This window comes from Abrus precatorius, unplaced genomic scaffold (genome assembly GCF_003935025.1).
Source record: "Abrus precatorius isolate BTA unplaced genomic scaffold, Abrus_2018 Scaffold3, whole genome shotgun sequence".
Classification (NCBI taxonomy): domain Eukaryota; kingdom Viridiplantae; phylum Streptophyta; class Magnoliopsida; order Fabales; family Fabaceae; genus Abrus; species Abrus precatorius.
Genome location: NW_020874373.1, coordinates 10658141 through 10684337, shown reverse-complemented (window position 1 = coordinate 10684337; position 26197 = coordinate 10658141). Strand labels below are relative to the sequence as shown.

Sequence of the window (26197 nt, the reverse complement as noted above, 5' to 3'; positions counted from 1 at the left end):
AAAACTGTGCATGCAGTAACTGGCCTTGATTTCTGTCAAAAACCCTATTTTCTTTTTCTTTTTCTTTTTACTTCAATATTCATCCAATAATTTGTCTGTCTACACGTGTATTCGTACTGCATTCGTGAAAAGCATCTTCGTACTATAAAGCATTGGTATTTCAAATAAATTGCCGGATGTCAATATTTTTACGATATTTTAGCAGTTACAAATGTAGTGCTATGTTAAATTTGTAATTGGGAATGAAGTTAGTTTTAAAGCCTATAAATAAACGATTTGCCGAGTCAAAGTGTGAAGGAACTCAGGCAGATAAAGCAGCTTTCAGTGTTTATCATTTGATGAATTTTAAGTAGCCATAACTGTTATTATAGACTTTCAATGATCGAGAAGCACGTTATTTTCACCAATGGAATTGAGGCTAGTGGCGAATATCCTCTACTTTAACCAAATTTGTCGTGAGAGTCCAAGGAAATGTTTCTGTCTTGTCGACAAAAAATTTTCAACGCACGTATAGTTTCTACACATCAAACATAAACAAAATTACAAAAATGCTTCGTTATGAATTACACTATTTGATTTCAAGGGGGAACATACTCATTGTTTATAAAAGAGTTATTTGTGAAAATAACAAAAAAATGTCATGAAACCCTTCTAGTGAAAGATTTTTAACAAATAAATGTACTGTTAATCATATGTATTATACTATTAATAATATTAAATTATTTATTTAATACCAAAAAAATTACTTGATATCAATTTATATTTAAAAAATATAAAACATATAATAATAAGAAAAAAACTAAAAGACTAAGAATATAAAAAAGTTAACAAATATAAAGATGAAACAAATGAAAAATTAATAAAGTAAATTATAGATATATACATACATACTCTCACTTAAGTTCTTGAAATACTTCACTAAAGTTAATTTTTAAAATTTTCCTCTCTCAAATTAACAATTGCCTATCACAACAATTTTCATTTTTAAAAGACACTAAAATTATATAACAAAATGATGTCCCTTAAGAATCTTTGAGAAATAGATTTTTTATATTTTTGACTTATGAAATTTTTTAGCAAAAAAGTCCTTATTACCTCTTGTCTTCTTGTTTTTTTCTCCTCCTTCAATCACTCGTCCTTTCTTTTATGATGTTTGTTTTGCCTTCTTCCACCACCACAATCTTACGCTTCTTCTCTCATCTTTTCTCTCTCAAATACAACTCAACAAGCTCAAATTTTCACCAACTCAAACCTCATCCCTCAGCCTCCTTTCTCTCTATCTATCTACCGCCAAACCTACCAAAAATTACATTCAAATTTAATATTTTCGCCAACCTACTCCATCCCACACTCCCTCAAATCCCACTCCCCACTCGACCTCTCCAATGCTACCATTCCTATCGCGTCTCTTTCCTCATTCAATCTATTTCAAACTTTCATCAGAACTTCTAAAACGCAAAACTTGAATCTAGTGATTCAAATGAAAAAACACGAGACAAAAAATCTTAGCAATATGAATGTCATTATAACAATAGTCAGAGAAAAGAAAGAAAACACTATAAAAGAAAGCAAAGTAGAAAGCAAGAGAGAGATATTATTGTCCAAAAGTTTTAAATACATGAAAACAAACTATTCTAAAAAAAATTATAAAATGTCAATATATCAAGAATAGACTGTTATGTGTAATTTGATTTGATTAAACCATTTTGAGACTGAAATGTAATTCATATATTTGAGATCGTGTAATTTATCACTCGATTGTTTCTATTTTTTGGTCAACAGTTATCACTGGATTTAAATCCAAATTAATAGCACATAGCATGTTGGTGAATTGAAAAGGTAACATTTTGGCCAAGCTAATGTGAGAGTGCCCAATATTACAGGTGTTTTAAAATTAAGTATTTCTTTAAGGAGAAAACGTTCATAAATCGGGAGGATCCACTCGCTACAGTTTCATCTGCCCAGAAAGTCCTTTAAATGAACCATAAAGAGGCTGTGATCTTCTAAAAGCGAAAACATTATCTATTTTAGACAAATGTGGTTCTGAGGCTTCTGCTTTGTATTCAGAAGAATGGCGGTTCCCATGAACTCGTACACTCAGAGTTTTCTTTCGAGGTGCACCAACTTTGACATATTCATTGAAGAAATCTATCAATTCTTGAAGCGTGAGCTGCCTTAATGCTTCAACCTATTCCAAAGCCATACAACATATTCTGAGTTTCTACATTTATTTTAATTTTCAAGTCAATTCATCCAACTTTTAAGTTCTAAATTCTCCTGTGTAATGAACTTCTGCACTTCACCCATATATCCAGAATAAAAAAAGTAGGGGGATACACACCCCAAAAAAAATAAAAGAAGTCTGTGGACATACCTCATAGTCTCTCCTATCAAACCTCAAAGTACCGTCATTAATCTCTCGCCAGAAAAATGCTGATTCTTCTCTCAAATTTTTGTGTTTCTCCAGCTTCATATCTATCAAAGCATTTACATTACTCTGCATGCAAGCAGTTCAGAAGTCAGCTGATTAACTGGTACATAGAACACAATTACCAACACATATTATAATGATTTGTTAAGCTTAAACTGTTATGTAAAGGCTCAAGAATCAAAATTGCTTTTCAATTAGCAATAGAAGTCCAATCCCAGCTATATGCCATAGCCAAGTTGATACATAAGAAAATGATGACTGAATTAAATATATTGACAAAGCCATTTCTTTCCCTGTGGCACCTTTGCTTCCTAAGCCCCAGATTCATGCCTAAACAAAGCATAATCCGACTGAGTCACAGTCAGTGGGCATTAACTCATTTCTTTTAGACTGACTCTACTCCTAAACCGATCTATCAATCATAAAAGAATAGCAAAATATCAGAATGTTTGTCACCATAAATTAGATATACATTGTTCCAGATGCAAATTTGCAACACATTCAAGTATAGTTTCAGTATAATAATATATGGCTCTTAAGAATATCATAATTTAATGCATTGACTTCCTCTAATAGAGTCCCAAGTCCCTTGTACATTGATTGAAATAGTCAAAAACTGAAGTGAGGTGTGTTTGGTTTAGCTTATTTAAGGAAAATTATCCCTTTCTTTTTTCACATCTTGTGATTGTTTTAATCAGTCCCGAATGTGCTACACTACAAATGATGGGTAAATATCATTATCCTTAATTATAAACGATGATGCACATAAACTCCTATATTCTATGTACATACATGTGCACATGCACATTAAGTAAACATGTAGATATCCCTTATATGATCTATACTAGTACTGCTTCCAGTTAGACGTTAATTCAAAACTCACACAAGTAGTAGGTCAGGCATATCTACCAAACATGTGGGGAAGAAACATTCTTTATTCAATCATGATTAGAGAACAACGATTCCAGAAAACAACTAAGTAAAATATTAATGGAACTATCAAACCTTGAATTCATCATTTGTCATCTCATTAAGTTTGGTCTCAAACATCTTGAGAAATGTCTCGACCCTTTGCTCAATGTATCCAGGAGACTGAGAAGCAAATAAAATACTGGGCTCGAACATAGGTCATAAAGTAAAAAAATTATTTAAGAATAGTTTCAAATAGGGAAAATACCTTTACGGTGGATTGGATAATAAACTGTAGTCCACGTATACCACAATTATTCCTACATGTGTTTAAAAAACTAGAGTTAAAAACAAGGGTAATTCTTTCAAGCTGTATACATCCTAATGCTACAGATTGACATACCTCTGCATGAGCACAGTAATGTACCCCAGCTGCTCAACTGATCGTAGCTGATGAAAGGTTGGTTGCTTTGCAACAAGTGCAAAAAGCTGAAGTTTAACATTCAGCTTGAAGTCATCTCGACCAACCTACAAATTTAATAGGTGGGTTATAAGCAACAATGTCTTAAAATATACAATGAAAAACAATTCATCAAATCAAATGAGTAGACCAAAAGGTAGGGAAAAAATACAAGTTTAAAAATATAGACAGAAAAACAGAGAACTTTGGTGGCCTAAATAAGATCTTTATAAAATAAAATTAGTAAGAAATTCAACACTTCAACAAGTCAGCAGCAAGGATTATTTCACATTGGAAACGCTAAAAAGACCTAAAAATGCATAACACGGAACACGGTTAAGGAAGATAACAAGGAATGACAAAAAAATTTCAGATATATATGATCCTGGATAGAGGCACTGGGTGCAATGCCAACACTTGGATGTAATTAACATGAAGAACTAATATAAAGGTGAAGGTTCCCCTCAACACGATTTTCAACCAGAGTCCATTTCATGACTAGACTAAAGAAACTAATTGAAGCAGGGTTCACCAAAGTCATGCCGAGATTGTTGGCATGAACTTGGAACTCTGTTCACAGCCAAAAAAGATTACATAAAACCAGGCATAATATGATAAATAGCTTTTGTCCAAACTGATAATGTTTGGATGGTTTGATGCATACCAATCTGACATTCAAACTCATCTTTAATACAAATGATCAATAAACAACTATTAGAACAAATTTACCTGTATATAGTGCACAAGAGCAGAATTCTCATCGTCAGGATTAAGACATTCTGAAGGGTAGAAGTAATTAATGCCACTTTCAAGTTTAACAATCCGATTTGTCAAATGTTGAGATGAGAATAAAGGCTTGCATAGAGGTTTTGAACAATTAAAGAGAACATCTTCTATGTGCCTAACCATTGACTCTGCTTCGTGGCTTTCAATGTTCCCTGTCAAGAAAATTTCACTGCAGTTGATAAAAGTAACTCACCAACCAAAAAGAGAGAGAAAGGATTAAGAACCTGCTATATAACACTCTAAAAAGGTCCTGGAAAGCATTGCCGGCACAAATTTAGCAAGATCTTCAACTTGAAGAGCAGGAAGTAATTCTAGCTGTTCTATCCAAGGCCAAGTTTGATCATGTAGTAACAAAGAGCAATAGTACATAGCCTGCTGATAGGGTTGTTGGTACTTGAAATTCTGGTAATCCTTGGTTACCATTTCCTGATAAAATAAATAAATAAATATGACATTAAATTAAAAGCCAAAACAACTTTTTATTTTTAAAAAGTTGACATGCACAAATTATAAATCAAATATTGAACATGAATTTATACCATAGTAGTTAATTCCAAATAGCAATGTGAAGTGGCTAATCTCAAAAACGCTATAGCAGGATGACCGTTATTTTAAAGATTTGAAATACACCTAAAATAGATTATGCTAGACCTATTTTGGAGGGGTTCAGAGACGAAAAACAGAAAAGAACAAAGAAGAAACAGAAACAGAGTGGTCTTTCATCGGAAAAAGGCTCTCTCAGCGGAAAATGTGTGGGTACTACTGGAAAACGTGTGAAACTGAGCTGGAAATAGTAAACAACAACCAGATTTTGGCCTGAAAACATCCCCTAATACAGATGGGTCACATCAGGAATGAGTGGGTTTTGCCAAAGATGAAGAAGACTAGAACTTGGCCTGAAATGGTGACTCACCAGATTTTGGCCAAAAAATCATGTCAGCCACTACAAAGTGCACAGCACAAAGCAGATGTTTTCGGAGATGGAGCACAGAGCACTAGGGTTCAACTACATGGTTGTTCGAGGAGGCTCTGAGCAATGTATAGAAAACAGCAATGTAAAAGGGGGCAAAATCCCAGGATTGCCCCCTTAGATGCCTTCCAACATTCAGAAAGAAACAGTAAAGTTGAAAGTTAAGCCCTGCATAAGTTTGCGGCTGCAATTTGCGCTGCTCTTCCTGCTACAAAAACCATGACACTATTTGCTTTGCATCACGGTAGGGAGCTGATACATTTGCTTTGCAGCAAGAACACTGCTATTGCACGCTATTAACTATGTCTACTATGATTCATACTATTTTGTTAGCATATTTTATTATATGATATAGAGTAGGATATGGCTCTGGGAATTTCACGAACTTAATGCTTGTAAAAACTGTAAGAATTTAAACATTACCACGTTTTTCTTGTTATATTTTATATTTGTGTTAGATTAACTTAATTTTAAATCTATAGAGAATTAAAAAAAATTAAATTTTTAAACAAATTTTATATTTTGAAACTTTGTAGCTAAGTCTATTATTTTCCAAATGGTCTTAACAGTATGTTGGATTCAGAGACACAAAGGAGTAAGGACCTTAAAACTACATGAACCAAATTACAAACTGAGTTCTAGTTTAAAAAATTCTAATTAGGTCCTTAATTTCAACCAACCATTAAAAATTCATTAAATTATTCTGATGACAAGGACCCAATTACAAATTATGAACAAATCCTCCAAAAATCAAATGACATTTAAAGTTGGGCAAGCAAGCATAGTGCCAACAGGAAAGCCAAGTCTTGCAAATAAGCAGATAAGCAAGAATAGATAAGATCAAGAATGAATAAAAAGAAAGTAGGAATAACACTAATGAGGGAAAGGTGATAGAATTACTTAAGATGGTTTGAGTATTTGAGATGAGGATAATAAGCTAGAATTTAGAGTTACTCAGGTGGTGGATAGCCCAATTGTGTAGGCAGAGAAAGGCCAAGAATAACTCCAAATGAAAGTATTAAAAAGGAAAAGAATCAAAATTACCTCTTTGAATACTCCAGTTTTTTAAAGTAGATTACAATAGCATATTTTGATCACATGTAACTAACCATCAACTCCACCTATGGTCCCATAGCTAGTCCCAAGTCGAGGTGAAGGAGGATGGTTGTGTTAAGCCTTTAAAAACCAACATAAAACTTATCAAAACATATTTAAAAGAAATCTAATGATAAATAATATATTAAAAATTTTTGTTTTTAATCAAATTCAATGATGTCATATTATTTATGTAGCCGACCTCACCTACTAAGATAAGAGTCGATTATTGTTATTGTAACTAACCCATCTAGTGGGTCAATTGTTGTGTTAAAAAAATGAGAAATATTAAAAAATACAAAGTAAAACATTTTAAAATAGAGGGAAGGTTACACTCGAAAACCAGATAATTATTCTTTTTGAAAAAACATTATTAATATATTTCAATAGAATAGTTAAATTTTGAACTATAATGTTGAGTCCAAGCTATAAAAGGTTATTTCATATGAAAACAAATTGAGTGGTCTCAAATTATTTGATAATTATTTCTAATTTAAAAATACCACTGCTTAACATAAATAGCAGCAGCGTTTGGCAAATTTTTTTCACTAGAAGTGCCATAACACTTTCCTAATGTAAATCATTCTGAGGGGGCCCACCAGGCAAGAACTCGAAAGGACAAAACTATCCAGTGAAAGTTCAATGATCAATAAGAGAACCAACATGAGGCACCAAAGGTACATCTCAGACAAATGAAATTGCCAAAGAAACTATATAAAATGAGCTAGACCCATTGATCATTAATTACAACCACGAATTGCCACACAGCATGTAATGTCATTTCCATTATTAATGGATAATAATGAATTTTACAACTTAAAAGGAAAAATTTAATTGCCAATCTTTTATGGAAAAAGACAGAAGAGAAGAGAAGAAACCACCAAAGAATCTTCCATAACCCATGTTGCACAATATAAAAAATCAATTTAATCACAAAAAGACAAGTGAACTAAATGCTGTGTCAGAATAGCCTGATACAGTACCTTTATAACTGAAAACCTGTCAGCTTTCACTACGAATTTCGCAATCTTTTCAACAATAGTTTCAAGCAAAATCCTTAACTTGTGATTATAGCCAATGAGAGTCACCTGAAAAATAAAAGAAAGTAACACATTTATTCAAAGTTAGGCAGAGGAGTGCAGAGTTCCTCTGTTTTCTATTTTCATTTATATTTCCACACAAATTTCATCATACAAAGCAGCCAAAACATAATAATAACAGCTGCTTGAAGGTTTAATTAAGATACGAAAAAAGTTGATAGATAAATAAAACTCCGTCATTATAATGAGTAGAAGACCCCTTCCAAATATGTCAATGTTGTCCCTTCTTGATATATTAATCAATTTTAGTATGTTATTTTGGTTTCAACTTTATAATCGTTAGGATCCCAATTGTGAACCTTTGCATAATGTCTGCTGTCTTAATAATCGTATTCATAAAAAATATATAATTAAACTTATAAGTACATTTTTATGAATCACATTTTGAAATTGCAGTATATCATTTATTGTTGGATGAAAAACATGAGTCACTAAATGATGTGAGTCTCACTCCCTTATAATAGGCCCTACTCCCTATCTAGTACTTACAATAGTAAATTAATCTAATAATGATTTGTTGAAAAGAATGTGTTAAAAAGTGTTTTGCCAGCATTCCTAGATTGATTATTGACTATTATTTAATGATCTAGTACGGAAATTGCAACTTTTCAAACCAAAGTACATTAAACACAGTACCTGGAAACCACCATCTATGTGATTTAGGCCGTAATATAAACCAGCAACCTGAGCATAATAAGCTGAAAAAGAATCCAGTAAGACCTCCTCCAACTTGTATTTAGCAACTGACTAGACACACTAAAATAGAAATGACTTTGTACAAAGTAAAGTCCATGCAAGTAAAACTAAACCTACCATATTCATTCAAGTAATCCATCAATAACTGTGTGAAAATAGTCGTCAAAACTTCAGCCTCGGGAGAGTTTCCAGCATATGGGCAATTGAAATCAATCTTCACATAAGCCTTGGGTGTCAAAAATACTGTATCTGGCTTATACCATAAGGCTGACTTAGATGACCTTCTTAACAAAACTGGAAACTTTACCTGTTTCAAAATATTAAAAATTTAATCAAGATATCAACAATAAAAATCATAGATAGATATAAATAATTGCAAAAATGCCATACTTTTTCTTGCACACTTTTAAGTGACAGGTCAGTTGGAATGAATTTGTTAGGAGCTGGAAGATGCATATTTTCATCAGGAGCAGAACGCACCCACTCCTGAAAATACAGGTGTATATAGGACTATCAAGTTCCATTCTTTCATGACAATCTCACTATATAACTAGACAAAAGACATAGTGAACCCATTAGGAAAAAAGAAAAATAATTTGAATTCATAATCCAATCCAAAAATCAAGCATAATTATTCATAAAAATATAGACCTGAATCACAGAGCCAGTGATCTTTTCAACAGAATATGCAGTTCCATACCATGGCTCCACCTTATCAGTAAGCCCTTCAAAATTTTTAGAATCCCAAAAGATTCTGCACGGGAATGAGTTAGCTTAAATCTAATCATAACAAAGTCACAATTCCTTTCATACAAAAGCTCAATCAACAAAAACAAATAGCAGAAAAGTAAAAAAGCAAAGATAACCATCTGCAAGTAATAGAAACAATCAATAAAACTGTCATTTGAACTCCAGGTACTACTAGTTGAAAGGATTCTGATGCTCCAAATACAAGATAAATTTCTCTACAAGTACATTAAATTCAACAAGGATTTAGTGGCCTACAAAAGAAAGGCGCAATGCATATGACGTGCTTAATCTGCCATTATCAAATTCATACTGCCAAAAATTAGCCAATCTTCACAATGAAAGCTAATTAAATTGTATAATTTACTTTCTAAGTTCCTAAATTGGTCTATTGAGTCATATATATATAAACAAATCTTAGCAAATAGATCTTATCATGAATAATCAGGATTAAACACATAAAAGTCTTGCGACACTTTTAAAGTCAAGTCTTATAAAATTGATCATGCAACTTTAATTAACATTAAATTCTGACAGTTAAAAAACACATTTGATTCCTACAATTAACACTCATAAAAATGATTTTCTCACTAGATACATCTTATATATGAGGAGTGCTAGGAACACACTTCAAATTGTTAATTAAAATTTATTAAAAACTATAATAATATGAAAAGAGAATCATAGACCCACGTGATTATTGTAGATTTTATTAAATTTTAGTGAATAATTAAGAGTATGTTACTAGCATTTCTCCTCTTATATTGATAAAACTAAGTTCAATCATGCAAACAAGCGTACAACCTTTGCTTTCATAAGTTTTCTTAAAGATATAAACAAGGGCAAGACAGTACCCAACAGATGGGACATAATTGATGACTAAGTTTTCATATTTTTACCAAGTAAACATTTATTACTGATCTTTAAAACATTTGAGTGGATTTGTAGAATGTGCATCATTACATAAAGTCCTAACACAATCCGCTTGTGTGAGAAAAAATGAATTAGACTTGTTTTCATGATCAGATTCAATCAAATGAAAAATTTGCTGGCACACAAGTCATAATAATAGTACATTCATGTATTCATGTACAATATATTTTGTTAGATATATAACAAATTATGAACCTCCACAAACACTTTAATCCCTTTTTTTGGGGTGAAATAATGGCTTAAACTTTTAGGAGAGTAGTTTCTTCACATGATTAATATAAATTTACAGATTTGATTTTAGTACACCTACCGAACATTGTTTGGAGAAAGCTGATCTAGTACCATTTGGATCACACTTGGGCTAAATTTAGAAGGTAAGGATGATCCTGTCAACCAATCTTTAGGAGGATAAAACTGAAAAATAACAAAGATCCATTAATAATAAGATTTCCATCAAGAAGGCTCCACTGTGAAGTTATATACTTCTATATCAAAAGAAATATGGAGTACCTGCATATTTGATGCAATATTAACAACATAATCACTAGGAGGAATTTTGTCTTGATAATGAAACTTGGTCTCACAGACTGCTGAAAGCTTCATGAACATGGAAAATTGAATTAGAAGCTATTTAAACCAGGTGGGCAAACAGAAAGAAAAGAGAATTTGATACCAAATTTAATGTGGTTCAACAGTCTAAGCAAACTATTGGCTTACTACCACAAGTGAAGCATTGATGAAATTCACTATCATCAACACAGATTGCAATTGTAAGTAGTATCAGCTGTTCAGCTTTGAAGCCCAATTAAATACAAGCGACTTTAATACTTCAATCGAAAATACTTAAGAATCTCTGTAATCATTTATTTCTAGTAATTATTAACAATTTTTTAATTTGAAAATGATATTTCAATAATAAGAGAGAAGAAAAAAACTCAAGATGATTCATAAAATTGTTCAAGTATTAAAATTGTAAAAGCAAATATCTAACAAATATCTCAAATCATTATTACTTCTTATAATATTGAGAGTATCATAGATTTTCTTAGGATTGTTTTTCATATTTCCTTACATTTCATGATTGTTTCCTTGATTAAAACCACAGATAGTACCAAGAAACAGTCCAAACATGCCCAACCTGATGGGAAGGGAGGGAGGGAGGGAGGGAGAGATATAACATGTCATATATGACTAGGGAACATTGAAAAACTGCAAGCCAAGGAAGCAAAACAAAAGCTTCCAAACTTTCCAAAATTTCTGCAGTGAAATAGTGTGAAGACAGGCTATAGAAGATCATACAGCTTGAAATTTGGTCTCATCGCCAGTGCCAAATGCAGTTTGTCCCCCCATTTCTAGTCCTCAGTATTACCTCATATTTTCAGTTTATTTTTCTGTGTGTAATTCTAACAAAGCTTTGTAAGTTTCAGCTTGAGGAGAGTAAAAAAATATATATCTAGAAAATATCTCATATCATAATATCAGTTTTATATCTTAAGAATATTAAAGAGTATCTTAAATAATCTCTTAGAAGTATTTTTCATATTCCAATATATTTCATGTGTTGTACCTTATTTGGTTAAGAGTCAAGTACTATTATAAATACGGGTTAATTTGAAAACACAGCATTTCACACCATAAATCAATATTCTATTATTCAGAATTTGTCCTCCCATTTCCTCTACCAACTATATCCCTATAATTTCAACAAAAAATTAATGTACACATTTAAATGAGACCATTGACCATTCTTAGGATGTAAAGAATGACACTAAACAACTGAAAAATCACTGGTTAATAGCTGTCATGTTGTAGACAGAGACATTGGAGAGCAACTCATTAGTTTAGACTACAAGCTATTCATATAATTAAAGCTTATCTTGTTTTCAATTTGACAGATCCACATTAATCACATCAATCAGAAAAACCTCTGAAGCACAACTAATAGTCGGATGTGTTCCAGAGGGCTTTAGTGCATATGGACAAAATAAATTTTGTATCAGAAATAAAAAACTTCATGCCACAAACCCCTTCATGTCACTTTCTAACTTTGTTCCTTCTTTTGCTGATTGGTTATACACTTTTCTTTTTGTGAAAAAATATGTTAGAAAAAAACAGAAGAGGGAGAGATGATTACAGGATAAGAGGATGAGGTGGCAAGAAATACTTCTTGACAAAAGTAGTAGAGAAAGTTACATAGAGACACTTGACATTAAATTAAAAACAAATTCATCATTGAATAAAGATTTGTTAGGCTATCATAATAGTAATAAAAATTTGTTTGCAAAAAGCCTATCATGTAGTAAAGATTTGTTAGACTACCAAAAAAACAAAACAAAGCAGAGGGTATATTCAATCAATACATAACCTATATACATACCTCTTCAAATATCCATTTGCAAACACCAGACTGTTGTAGAAGATCAATGTATTTGAACAATAACCCTATGATATCTTGTATGTGCTCTACCAATCCAAGCAAAAAGTACAAAATGAGATTACAGAATCAATAAAGAATAGATAACAGACCTTGAATTTAGTAAAAGAACTATTATTATTATTAGTTGTACTATTGGTAGTAGTAGTAGAATTAATCATTGCATTATTTCTGCCATGAAGAGCATGCTTCATGATTAGAAGTTAACATGGTATGATGGTAATATTTTTAAATTTTTTGAAAGAGTGATATGTACAACAAATGAGAAAATGATACAGAAGAGACAGAGAAATCTAACCATGACCAGCATCAGTAAGATCAATAACAACTTTAAAGAAAGAAAACTCCAAGCTCGAATCAGATTCACCTGCAGACAAGCCGGTAGCCCATCCTGCAAATGGAATTTTTTCCTATGGTGTGAAATGAGACCACATAATATGTAGAAACTAGAATATGTCTATAAGAATTTATCAGAAAAGCATTGATCCAAACTCCAGAGGATCATATGTATATCCATGACGAAGGTAAAGAAACCCAAAAGGTATGTTAAGAATAGTGGATCTTCAACTGACTCCAATTCCATGTAGAAAGAAAGGGACTGAGGGAGAAAGAAGGTGCAAGAGAAAAATGATTTGTTCTGGAAGCACAAACTCAACTATTAGGCTCAGCTAACTATCCATTTACACTGCAAATTGAGTAGCACTTACACATAATACAAGCTTTGAAGCCAAAAACCCAACAAACATATAAACTTACATAGAGCTTTCTTGTTCTTTCTTACCAACCTATATTTAGGTGAAATAATACCCGTAACACCTTTCAATTTCTTACTCATTCCCCAAAGGAGGAGGAAACCTAACTCCTTTCATATGGTTGGCAGTATCAATATTAATGTTAACGATCATAGTAGTTTCACTAATCAAACAAAGCACTCTCCTCCAAAGCTTGTGATATGCCTTTTTCTTAACATGGTTGAAGCTACTTGTCATTTCTAACAATCAACTCCAAGACACAAACACATACCATACCCCCAATTTCATGATGAAATCAAAATTACCACAGGGCCAGTAATGTGTAATAAAACCAAAATCGGATAACGAATAACTTCAATATATCACAAAAGCTGCAACTTATAGGAAATGAACAAGAGTTGTAGAAACTTCATAAAGGATATCAAAAAGTTTGTTAAAAAGAACTGGAGAGAAGAAAACAAGGGATCACTAAAAAAATAGGAAAGGAACAAAAGCATGTTTCATGCTTAGAAATTACAAAACTGAGAAAGAAAAAGGTTTACAGAAAACTATTTTGAGAAAAAAAAAAATCATCCATCCTCCTTTAATTTGCTTCAAAACCAGTGTTAACACACTTGAAATTAGAGAGGACTGGGGGGAGAAAGTAACATTTTGAAATGTGGATATTTTTTAAATTTTCATTAATATAGGCAAGATCTGACAAGCCTTGGTGCAACAGCATGGTTGCAGCCTTGTAACTTGGAAGCCATGGGTTCAAATCATAGAAATCGCTTGCAAAGTTAAGGCTTTGTACATATACCCTCCCTAGGCCACACTTGGTGGGATCCTCGCACACTCGGTCACCCCTTTCATAGGAAAGATCTCATATAAAATAGAAGGATCAGATTTTAAATTAGACAATTCCAAGATAACTAACAATGAAATATGCAGAGATAGAATACCCACCCAGTTTTTTCAAGATGTAATATAAAGACCCTTCTCCTTCATGGCCAATGAGATGACCCAGATACCTGCATGGTCCTTCAGTGTAATGATGAATTTCAGGGGTTACTGGCCATACAATTCTCAATTTATGACCTTGTTTTATTGGAACAGTCTTGACAAGAATCTAAAACAGAAAGCCAAAGCAGGAAATATATTAGAATCAATGCTGAAGAAATTTGTTATATTTTACCTTTAAGACATGGAAAATGTGCACCTGCAAATGCTCAGATTTGCATGGCTGACCACGAGCATGGAAACAACTTTTGTTGGTGTTTCTAATATCCTGGAACTTCACCTCCACAATGTTTTGAATTTTATCAAGACTTTCTGAAAATATCCACACACAAACAATTGAACTGTAACTACTCAAAAAAGTAAAAAAATAAACAACTAAACTTGTAAATTGTAAGCAAAATATCTGTTACCATTTGTGTATATAACTAGATGCATTATATTAGCAGAATAGTTTTCTTCATAGAATTTGAGAAGCTCCATCCTTGTGTCTAATCCTTTTGCTTTGGGTCTAACTTCCAAAGTGTCCCAGTTCCCTAACAAAACAGCTATTTTAGAGCAATGTAGTAATATCTATGATGAGAAGACTATTTCAACCATGAAAAAACTGCAAATATTCCAGCTTGATTGGGACAAACATATTTCTTTCAGAACAAATTATAATGAAGTTAAGCATACTTATTTAGTTTAAAGCACTAATCACCTGAGCAGGTTATATGCAGAATCATATCAGTGACATAATACTCATGCATTTAAATCAATTGAACTAAGGAGAGAGAGAGATTCTTAAAGCTAATGAACTTGGACAAGGAAGAAAGCAGGTAAATGTTTTGTCTGCACAGAAGAAAATTCCACACGTCTTCATTCTCTCACAAGGCAAAAAGAAAACTTGACAAAACATAAAATCTAGCTCTTAACGTCCATTACCATATTTGTCAAGCAGCCAATTGTTTTCAATAATAAAATATTAATTAGGAAAGAAACATCGACATCACAATGTTTTAAAGAATTTGGACACATAAGCAAAGCACCGCTCAGTACCAATTTTTGACTAAATAAACAACAAAAAACTTTAACAGTTAACACAAGATTAATGAAAAGAACCATTTAGCTCTGCACACATGCAAAATAAAAGGAAGAATAAGTTTAAAAAAATGAAAGTAATATGGTACAAAAATTCAAAGTTTAGCTGTTTAATTTAAAAAAAAAAAAAATTAAAACAATCACTGACCTGTGCTAAATTTATGATACGGATGATCTTCATCACTGAGATGTTTATGAAGCTGTATAGATTGGAATGTTTCACCAGGGGAGAGAAAGATTATTAATATTTCTCCATGAAAGGCTTAAAAACATAATTTTTAATGTCTGTAAAGCACCCAAAGACCCAAATAATATCGGAAGAGAGAAACCACAAGTAGATAGAGAGGATGAACAAAAGGGATAAGGAAGAAAAACAGATGAAGAACTACAAATGCAACAAACCAGTCCAACTTTGAATAACAAATAAATCATCAATCTTTTCTATGCTTTGGGACTAGAGAGAAGAGACAGGCGATCCTACTGCCCTTTCATCAGCTTTGTTATCAATTTGATCCAGCTGGAGGAGCAAAAATAATTCTACCATATTTCTATGTCCATGTATGAATTGTCAGTCCAAGTATTTTCATAAGACCCTGGCCTCAAGCATCAGTAATTAACAAACTGTCATTCAGTGAGTTTCACCACTCTCAACAACTCACCACCATTAGTAAAAGCTACACAAAACATCCGAAAATGAAAAAAAAAAGGACAAGACTAACTAATTCAACAAAGTGGATTAAAGTAATTGTAATTATAGTAATAAAGTAAGTTATCCATAGTTATCAATAGTGGCCGCTATCGTGGCGTAGTTCCGCTATGGCGACCCTGTAGCGTCGCGGTTCAGTGTCGCCCCACAAATAGCGGCCAGAAATCGTGGCTATAGCAGCCGCTATGATGTTCTTCCTAAAAATTCCGAATCTACCCTCTATTTTTTTAACATTTGGGCTTTTAGGGGGGGGGCACAATATTAGGATTTCGACTCCCCTTTATTTTCTAAATCTTCTCCCTCCCTCTCACAAACCCTAACCCCTCAACTCACCTTTCAACTCTCTTCTCATTTCTCCTTTCATTTCATCTCTTTTCTCTTTGTTTCCACTGCTAGAGTGAGGCCTTCCTCTCCGGCGAGGCTTCTAACAAGAAAGGAACGTTTTTCGGTCATCTTCTTCGTCTCCGATGAAGCCTCTAATGTGACCCAAATTATTTTGAGTCATTTTCTTCATCTATTGTCGTCTTGTTTAAGGTCAACGAAGATTCTAACATCACCCAAACACTTTCCAGTCATCTTCTCTATCTCCGGCAAACTTTCTGGCGAACTGCACATTTTCCGATGATTGAATCTTTTTTTTTTCTATTTTCTTCTCTATTTTTTTATTTCCTTCTTTGTTTTGATTCCCCTACTTTGTTTTGTTTCAAACTTCAAAGCTTCAAGTAGAAGCAATGGCTACTCCTGCACCCTTTGCTTTTTGTTATTTATTTCCTTCTCTAATTTGAGTTTTCCTTTTTCGTTTTGTTACAAATTTGTATATTAGTTTTATATTTTTCAACATGTACGTGTGTATTAAAATTTCAGAATAGCAGTCATAAAGCTACCACTATCCCCGCTATAGCATTTTTAAAGTTGGCCGCTCTATGCCACTATCCAGGATAGACTTGAGTTATCTTTGTAATTATACTAATTAAGTAATTGAATATTCTGTAAATATCTTGTAATTATTGTTATTATCAATATAAATATATGCTTCATTGTGAAGTTAAAACATGCAGATTCATCCACATGTTCTCTCACTTTTTTCTCTTTTAACATAGTATCTAGAGCCTAACAAGAAACTAACTTTAATCCGTACATCTTTAGTGGGTCCACCGACCATGGGTAAATTTTTTTACCAGAAACCAACTTCATCTCTGGTTTCCAGTCTTCTTTGGTACTGTTCACCACCATTGCACTGTTCCAGAAATTTTTCCAGAACCTTTCTACTGGCAACTGTGTGATCTGAACCATCTCTTCGTGCGCAACTCAACCCAGCTGGACCCATGTTGATCAGAGCTCTAACATGCACTCACACGCTGCAACACCACAGCACATCCAATTGTCCAGTAACCACACATGGCAGCGTGTGACACCATTTCTCCGACAGTTGTCAACACCAATGTGACGTGATTCCCCTCTCCTTCCAGTCTGCATTTGGTTTGCTTGTTTTTTCTTCTATAGCCGCTGTTTGGCATTTTTTACACTTTTCACATCAGTTTGCCTTGCTTCTGCACTGTCCCATGGCCCAGGAAATTTCATTTGCTCCTTCTGAGTTTATGGCTTCTGTTGTGCCCTCAACCTTTGCTCCTCCTCCCCCTACAGTGACTTCCACTACCTCTATTGCACACACTAGCAAATCCTCCATCAGTATCTCTCTCTCTCCCTCTCCTGCCTCACGGGTCCTTGATTCTAGGGCTATTGATCACATCACCTATAGCAAGTATTTTTTTCTCATCTCTTTCTACTTCTATTTATTTACCATCAATTACTATAGTCAAAGGGTCTCAAACACAATATCAGGGTCTTGCTAATGTTCATCCCATTTTGTCACTATTTGTTAATAATGTCCCTTTAATTCTGATTTTGTATGTTCTTAAATGTCCCTTTAATTCGTTATTTATCAATCGTTTACCTCGTTCTCTTAATTGCATTGTATCATTTACTACAGACTGTTTCTACAAAATCAGAGTTCAGGAAAAATGATTGGTACCAGATTTGAGTCACAAGGACATTATCATCTATATCCCTCAGCTCAAGTTGGTTCAGTGGTGGACTCTCTTCTCCTTGTTCTTGCTTCGTTGGGCCATTGTTGTTTGGAGTCCAAGTCATATGATGTCTACATTAGGATGTAAGTATTTTATTACTTTTATTAATGATTATTCTCGTTGCACTTGAAAACTCAATTAGAGTTATTTTCTACATTTAAACAATTTTATCACGAATTAAAAATTAATTTGGTGTTCCTATTCACACCTTGCAAAGTAATACTCATGAATATTTGTCTCCCACTCTTCAAATTTTTATTACTTCTAATGGTATTCTTCATAAAACTTCTTATACTCATAACCCTCAACAAAATGAAATTATTGAAAGAAAAAATAAACACCTTATTAAAATTAATCATAATCTTCTTATCAAAGCTTACTACTTTATTAATTGGATGCCTTTGTTCATCCTTAACAACCAAATAACCCACTTTTCTTATTTTTTCATCAATATTTACTTCCTCTCCTTCCTTGTGTCTTCAGGTCCACTTGCGTTGTTCATAATCCTAGTTCAAGGATTAACAAGTTAGGCTCATGCTCACAAATGCATCTTTCTTAGTTATGCTCAATCTCAGAAAGGTTATAAGTGTTACTACCTAACTCTTCATCATTATCTCGTTCGTCTCAACTAATGTTACCTTTTCAAGTTGAATCCATTTTTTGAGTCTTCTCCTTCTCCTCCTTCACCTTTTGAACCTGAGTGTGAGTTTGCCACACGTCCCTTGTCTCTTCCTCCTATTTCAGATATTCTCCTTCAATGTCTTTTGCAAGAATACCATAGACAAAATCATATATTCTCTTTGGCACCTCCAGCTAATGATGAGCCTCCTTTTGACTTACCTTCAACACCAACTCTTCAGCCTCCTATGGCCTTGCCTTTTGAGCCTAATCTTTCTATTGCTCTTTGAAAGGATATACGCTTCACTCACTCATAATCCCTCTCCTCATCATGTTACTTTAATATATCATTGTTTGTCCCCTTCGCATTATACTTGTCTTTCCTTGATGCCTTCTATTTCCATTTCTATTTCTAAAAATATAGGTAAAGCTCTATCCCATCTTGATTGGCGAAAGGCCATGATCAATGAAATGCATGCACTTCAAAGTACTTAGGACCTAGTTTCTCATCCTTCAAAGAAGTCTATTATTGGATACAAATAGATTTATATCATCAACGTTGACCCTGATGGTAATATTGATCATCTTTAGGCTCATATGGTGACCAAAGGCTTACACAAGTCTTTGGTTTAGATTATGGTGATATATTCTCTCCAGTAGCTAAAATGGCCTCTTCTCGTCTACTCTTGCCCATGGTTGCAATCCGTATTATACGCTTGATATCAAGAATGTTTTTCTCTATAGTGATCTCATGGGAAAAAAATTAGAGAGCAATATCTTGAATTTGTTGCTTAAAGGAAGTCTTTCAAATTAGTCTACCGTCTTCGAAAATCCTTTTATAGACTTAAAACAATCTCCTAGAGCATGATTTGGTCGCTTTAGTACATTGGTCCAAGAAGTTGGAATAACTCGATGTGAAGTTGATCACTCAATTTCTTGTCGCCATTCTACCTCAAGATGCATTTATTTTATTGTTTATATCGACAACATTGTTATTAAAGTTGCGATCATCATGGTATTACACATATAAAGCAACATTTATGTCACCATTTTCAAACAAAAAATCTTGATAGACTTCGATACTTCTTGAGAATAGAGGTGACAAAATCTCAAAATGGCATTGTAATCTCTCAAAGGAAGTATGCATTGGATATTTTAGAAGAAGCGGGATTGATGGATGCCAAGCTTGTAAACACTCCTATAGCTCCTAATTCCAAACTTCTACCAAATTAAGGCGAGCCTTTTTTTGATTTAAAGAGGTATAGAAAGCTTATTGGGAAGCTAAACTATCTCACTGTCACTCATCCAAATATCTCTTTTGCAGTCAATGTGGTAAGTCAGTTTTTTATCTCCCCTAGTGAAGGAGATTAAGACGCAATAATTTGCATTTTAAACTATATCAAAAGAGCTATGCAAAAAAACTTGTGTGAAGATAAAGGTCACACTCAAATTGTAGGTTATTCTAATGCAAATTGGGCAGGCTCCCCTACCAATAGGAGATCAATTTCTAGCTATTATGGATGGTAATTTGATTTCTTGGAAGAGTAAAAAACAAATTATAGTTTCATGTTCAATTGTAGAAACAAAATATCAAGTTATGGTCTTAGCTACATGTGAACATATCTAATTGAAACAATTGTTTAAAAAATTGAGATTTGGAAAGGGTATGAAAATAACACTCATTTGTGATAATCAAGAAAACCCTAAATATTGCCTCAAATCTAGTGTTCTATGAAAGAACAAAGCATATTGAGATATATTATCATTTCATTAAGGAGAAAATATTATCTGAAGACATCATCACTAACTTTATCAATTTAGATGATTAAGTGGCAAATATCTTAACCCAAATCATTGAGAGCTTCTCATATTAGTTATATATATGACAAACTTGGTACATATGACCTATATACTCCTGCTTGAGGGGAAGTGTTAAATATATGTAATTATATTAATAAGGTAAGTTTATCTTTATAATTATGTTAATTAAGTAATTAAATATTCTATAATTATTGTTATTAGCAATATAAATATATGCTTCGTTGTGTAGTTGAAACTTGAAACACATAGGTTCATCCACAAGTCTCTTCACTTTTTTCTCTTTTAACAGTAACAATATATGAAAAAAAAATTATAACTGTCCTCCTGAGTGGTCTAAATAATGCAGCACAAGTGACAGAAAAGTGTATGCATGCAGACACATATACTGGATAACCATGTTCAGCACCAGACTACAATAAATAAGCTACTTACAGCTTTAAAACTTAATCTAGAGCATCTTAGACCAATTTAGCATCTAACTGTTGTGAAAAGCTGCATGGACACAGAAATCATCTTGAATATCATATTTATCAATCTTGGATAGTGGCAGGTAGTGGCCAACCAAAACATATTATAGCTCTACACCACATAGTAGGATGGTCGCTATTCTGAATTTTTATATACAAATAAATGCTCTAAAATAAAATTTACAAAAAAAAACTCAAATTCATGACATTTATTATTAACAATGGAAGGTCATAGGTTTTAAGAAAGTAAATAACAATATAAAGGTCAAGGAAACAAAATAATATTTCAAATACAAGACATCTTAAACATTCGATAAAAAAGTGGGGGTGGGTGTTAGAGAAAAGAACAGAGGAGGTTGAGGGTTCAGAGTTCAAAACAAAGGATGATGAGAGTTTAGAGAAAAAAGAAGAATACAGGGTGGGTATCGTTGGAAATGTCGACAGTCACTAGAGGTGGGTGGGTGTTGGTCAAACAGTGTTACGGGGACATTTCCAGGGCAAAAAATGGGCTTTCCAAAATCCTCATTCTAGCTCTACTATGGCCACACTTGTGGGTGCTACAATCACTCTTCCAAAAAGCTTCAAACTTTGTTGCAGCCCATGGCCATGGCCCATTCCACACCACTACAACAGGCTATTGATAACTATATATGAATATTAAAACTACATTCCATCCTAAACAAAATAAAGGGCATTTTCTCCTTGTTAATACTACTGAAAAATCTGTTTTGAAACAAGAATATTGAATTCTCAGCTCAAGCATCCAACAGTACTGCATAACCCCCTAGAAACGATTTAAAAGCATAGTTGATACCTGGTTCATTCTCCATGCATCAGATAACAAATTCTTCTGGTTTTCTGTAAGAAAGAGAGAAGAGGAAAAGTATACAGGTAAGAAAAGGGAGAAATAAAACAAAAGACGTCAAATAAAACAAAAAAGGTTAGCTAACCAGAGTCAACAGCTTTAATTTCCCTCATGGTGGCATCAGCAGACATCAATGGTTTAGTGAAGAATTGAGCAAATCTGGAGGAAAAACCATACACCAAGCTAAGAATTTTTACAAGGGAAAAAAAAAAAAAAAACCATAAAAGTAAGATTTACCTGTCCAGAGCCTCTTCAAAGCCCTCTGTATTAACATCAAAATAATAGTTGGTGTGATCAGAAGATGTAAAAGCGTTGGTGCTTCCTCCATGCTGTGTCAGAACAACAGCAATGAAACCAAACAAAAGTTATTAAATAATAATACAATGGAATCATTCAGATTTTCAATCCTTAATTGATTTTGATATAATGATATTTGATACAACATAAAAAAAATAGAAACTCTTAAAAATACAAGCTGCATCTATATAGATACTTGCAGAGTGAGAGGCTGATGTATGAAAGCCAAAGCATAACATAATTTAAGTTCAAAACACACAGTAATAAAATGATCATAAAGTCTTACAGTTATAAGGCTTTCCCTCCATTCCTTTCCCCTTCCCTTTCTCCCAAACAAGCCCTTGGAAAAACTTATGAGCCCAAGAGATCACATTCCTACCCCCTCCCCGCAAGAAACAAAATCCAGGTCTTGAGTCCTAAACCCTCCAAATTTGAAAACATGGAAAAATCAAAATAGTGAAGACATGGCAAAATCAAGTTAAAAAGATATAGTATCTACGCAGTTCGTTTTGACCTAGAAATGTGCTAAATTTGTGGTTTTGTTCAGCAAGTGTGATCCATAAAATTTTAATGGTTTAAATAATGTTGTGATTCCTATACTTGACTCACTTGACTCGGATTTGTAAGTTAGTCCCTATATGTAAATGATGTTAAATAAATAGGGGATTAAACTGAGAATAAATGTAGTATGAAGACTAATTTATAATTTTTTTACATGTAGGGACTAACTTACAGATTTTATTTTTATAAATTTGCAATACACCTTTGTTTTGTATCTTGATTTTGTAATTCACTCATACCCTCCCCTTTACCTCCACCTTAATTCCATTATCTTCATTCTTTCTTCCTTTGCATAACTTCAATGGAGGCCAAAGTCTTTTTTTCTTTTATTTTTTCATCCCCAAAACTCAATTAACTCTTAACAATCTCACTGAATTCTCTTCTCTTTTCAACCACTTCATCTTCACCCTCACTCTCACCCACACCCACCTACCCCAAACCTCAATCCCTCATCAAAATCTTTTCCGTCCTCAAATGCACCCTTATCGATGTTGTTAACAACAAATTTACCAATGCATTCATCTACGTCTTTATCCACTCCCTTAACACCATCAAAATCAATATACAAATCAAAGGTGTATCACAAATTTACAAAAATACTATTGACTAAGATTTGTAAGTTAGTCTCTATATATAAAATTTTGTAAGTTAGTCCTTACATGTAAAAAATTTGTAAATTCGTCCTCATACTACATTTATTTTCAATTTAGTCTTTTATTTATTTAACATTGTTTATTCTAAAGTCTAAACTTAACAGCAGCCAGTAGGGACTAAATCGAAAATAAATGTACGTATGAGGACTGATTTACAGATTTTTTACATGTAGAGATTAACTTACAAATCCAAGTCAAATATAGGGACCAAAACATTACTTAAACCAATTTTAATTAAGTAAAAGAGAAGTAAAAAAAAAATACTAAGTCCCTTATAAATAACATGTACACTGGAAACACACCTGTTTCTTAAAGCTATACTAAGTTCTCCAGAAAATTTGAGTACAAACATCCTTGTAATCTATTAAAAACTTATTAACATAGCTAGACAATGATCAAAACTACATAAAATATCAAATTAACTCATCTAATAAATTATAATCATCAATTGTCAGACCTGGAAATATCCCATAAGGTTGGACGTTGATTCTAAGAGGTTTAGATCATTTTCTTATTAAATAAACAGTTAACATATATACATAGAATGTACATAGAAGTAGCATGAACTCAACTTCCAAGCAAGGTATCAATCAGTTTTAGATATAGGGGCTGAGCATTGAATTTCAGCAAAATAAAAGGAATACTGGAATATTTTACTCATTTTAAAATTTAGATGGTTTTAGTTTTTACAGGCAGTTTCCTATTTCGTGTTATTTTAGTGCTAGAATTTCTTTTGAGTCCATTTTGCATGTCTGCAAATTCTCTCTCTAATTATAATTATTTTTTTGTCAGTTAATATATGCAATTTTTTACCTCACCCTCCTCCCCTTTCAAAGTTTCTGATTTCTGCAAACATAATAAAAGAATTGCATTCAATTATTTTGCAATCTCTCTCGTAAAGAATTAGGATTTGATTGGAATATTTTCTGAATTATTTTCCAGCTTTCCTAGTTTCCTGAAATTAGTGATTGCAAATCATGTTATATATATTCAATCATGCTGAGGTTCCTCATGCAATTCAGAATTCTTTTGCCCCTTTTCAGGTAATGCTTTCAACAAAATTTCAACAGTGACTAACATTCTACTGATAAGTATCAATAAAATTAGGATAGATGTCAACATGGATTAGATATTTCCTTCAACTTTATCATTTCATAAACTTATGGATAAATAAAATCAAGGTACTGAAATATATAGGAAGAAAAGGGTTAAAATTTCTGTGCACTCTTTCCACAAGGAGTGGTAAGAAAATTTCATTGCATCTTTCACAGGTTAAAAGGAGCAGACATCCAAACACTATGGTATTGGCACCTCAGCAATATATTTGGAGTAGCTATCTTCCATTGGGTATTTTTCACTGGCATAAAACAGCATGTGCTCTGTCAACCAAAAACACAAATGACCAGAATAAAATTATTGAAATGGATTTCAAACCGTGAAGGTAAATGAAATAAATAAATTTACTCCACCCCACCCATTAAGCTATCAAAATATAGCTCTTGGCATAAATAATAATGTCCAGATGCCAGAATTAAGTACATTCTATTTTTCATTTTGTGTACCGAACAGCACCACATAGAGGCTGTACCTTAAAGCGTCAATACAAACAAATAAAGTAGCAAATGCCCCAACAATTAGCTCCTCTTTTCAATGTCTACATTCTATCTTATCTTCTGATAACTAATTTTTGTCAAGAGTTTTACACTATCACTGATCTATAGACTCAACTTTCCCTGTCCTACAATATAAACCAGATTATGATCATAAGCGCACATCAATGTTCGAACAAGGAATCCTATACAAATTGAAATATATCCACGACAGGTTTGGATGCAATGCATGGAAAGTGAAATACCTAGAAAATGAGCAAGGCCTTCAAGGCCAGCAGGGTCACTGAAGGAACCGACGCCAACGTCCATGGAAGCAGCACACTGCAACGAACAAAATCACTAATCAGAGAGCGAAACACAGAAACTGAAGAGAACCAAAGTGAAATGGAAAAGAGAATCGGAAGCAAAGATCAAAGAGAAAATTAAAATTAACCTTATCGGTATCGGGATCGCTAATGAGAAGCACTTGGAGAGAATTGCTAAGCACGATCCTTCTGTAGTCCCTCTTATCGATGCGAGCTTTAACGATCTCAACGTCTTCTTTCCCCACTGCCATCTTCACAACCCTAATGTGTTCTTATTATGGCTTACGAGTGTTGGAAGGTAATGCTTTATTTATTCTGTTCCTTGCACTAGCAACTCGATTTGAGAGAAGAAGATAAGGGCGTTGAAGAATATTGATATTTTGTGGAAACACAGAAAAAGCCAGACAACGACTCTGTTTCGTTTCTTCCTTTTTCTTGTTTTATTATTTATTTTTTTTCCAAGTCTCCCTTCTCTATTTCGTTTTCTTTCTATGCTGAGTGTGAGGTACAGGTATTTTTTTCTATGGCTTAGACTAGTTGCATGTGGAGTGCAGTAGCGTCTGCTCCTTGCCGTGTAAGTAAACAGTGTATCCAATAACTAGATTGAAAATTAGACACAAAACTCTTTATTTTGTACAATATTCCGGATAATTTTATTTATTTATTTAAACTTTATCATCAAATTTTTAATATAAACTTTTATATAAAAACATTTAATTAAAATGCACTCGTAAATACACAAGTATATCTTTTTTTTAATGATAACTATCCTCAGTCCCCACTTTCTGTTGTTGTCCATAATAAATGAGTAATAA

At 33.1% G+C, this 26197-nt stretch overlaps 1 protein-coding gene across 9 annotated transcripts; it reads right to left on the bottom strand.

Annotated features, from left to right (window-relative positions):
• Positions 1–79: 79 nt before the first annotated feature.
• Positions 80–25927, bottom strand: LOC113861524 (insulin-degrading enzyme-like 1, peroxisomal). Of its 9 annotated transcripts, none has more exons than XM_027494393.1 (27): positions 25511–25797; positions 25323–25398; positions 24779–24846; positions 22540–22669; positions 22194–22285; positions 22042–22115; positions 21906–21949; positions 15541–15592; positions 14723–14845; positions 14512–14624; positions 14259–14421; positions 12860–12952; positions 12505–12590; positions 10638–10724; positions 10438–10541; positions 9099–9201; positions 8838–8933; positions 8565–8754; positions 8388–8449; positions 7635–7739; positions 4811–5012; positions 4530–4738; positions 3744–3868; positions 3609–3660; positions 3437–3523; positions 2375–2497; positions 80–2188 (listed from the first exon to the last, which is right to left on the bottom strand). In XM_027494393.1, the coding sequence occupies exons 6-27, from the start codon at positions 22085–22087 to the stop codon at positions 1946–1948; spliced, it is 2508 nt and encodes an 835-aa protein (XP_027350194.1). In that variant the 5' UTR covers positions 22088–22115; positions 22194–22285; positions 22540–22669; positions 24779–24846; positions 25323–25398; positions 25511–25797; the 3' UTR covers positions 80–1945. The 9 variants fall into 9 exon arrangements, with proteins under 9 accessions (XP_027350194.1, XP_027350195.1, XP_027350190.1 ...); XM_027494394.1 differs by having other exon boundaries at positions 22540–22676; positions 25511–25624; XM_027494390.1 differs by lacking the exon at positions 22540–22669 and having other exon boundaries at positions 1739–1900; positions 1932–2188; positions 25511–25794.
• Between the last annotated feature and the right edge of the window lie 270 nt (positions 25928–26197).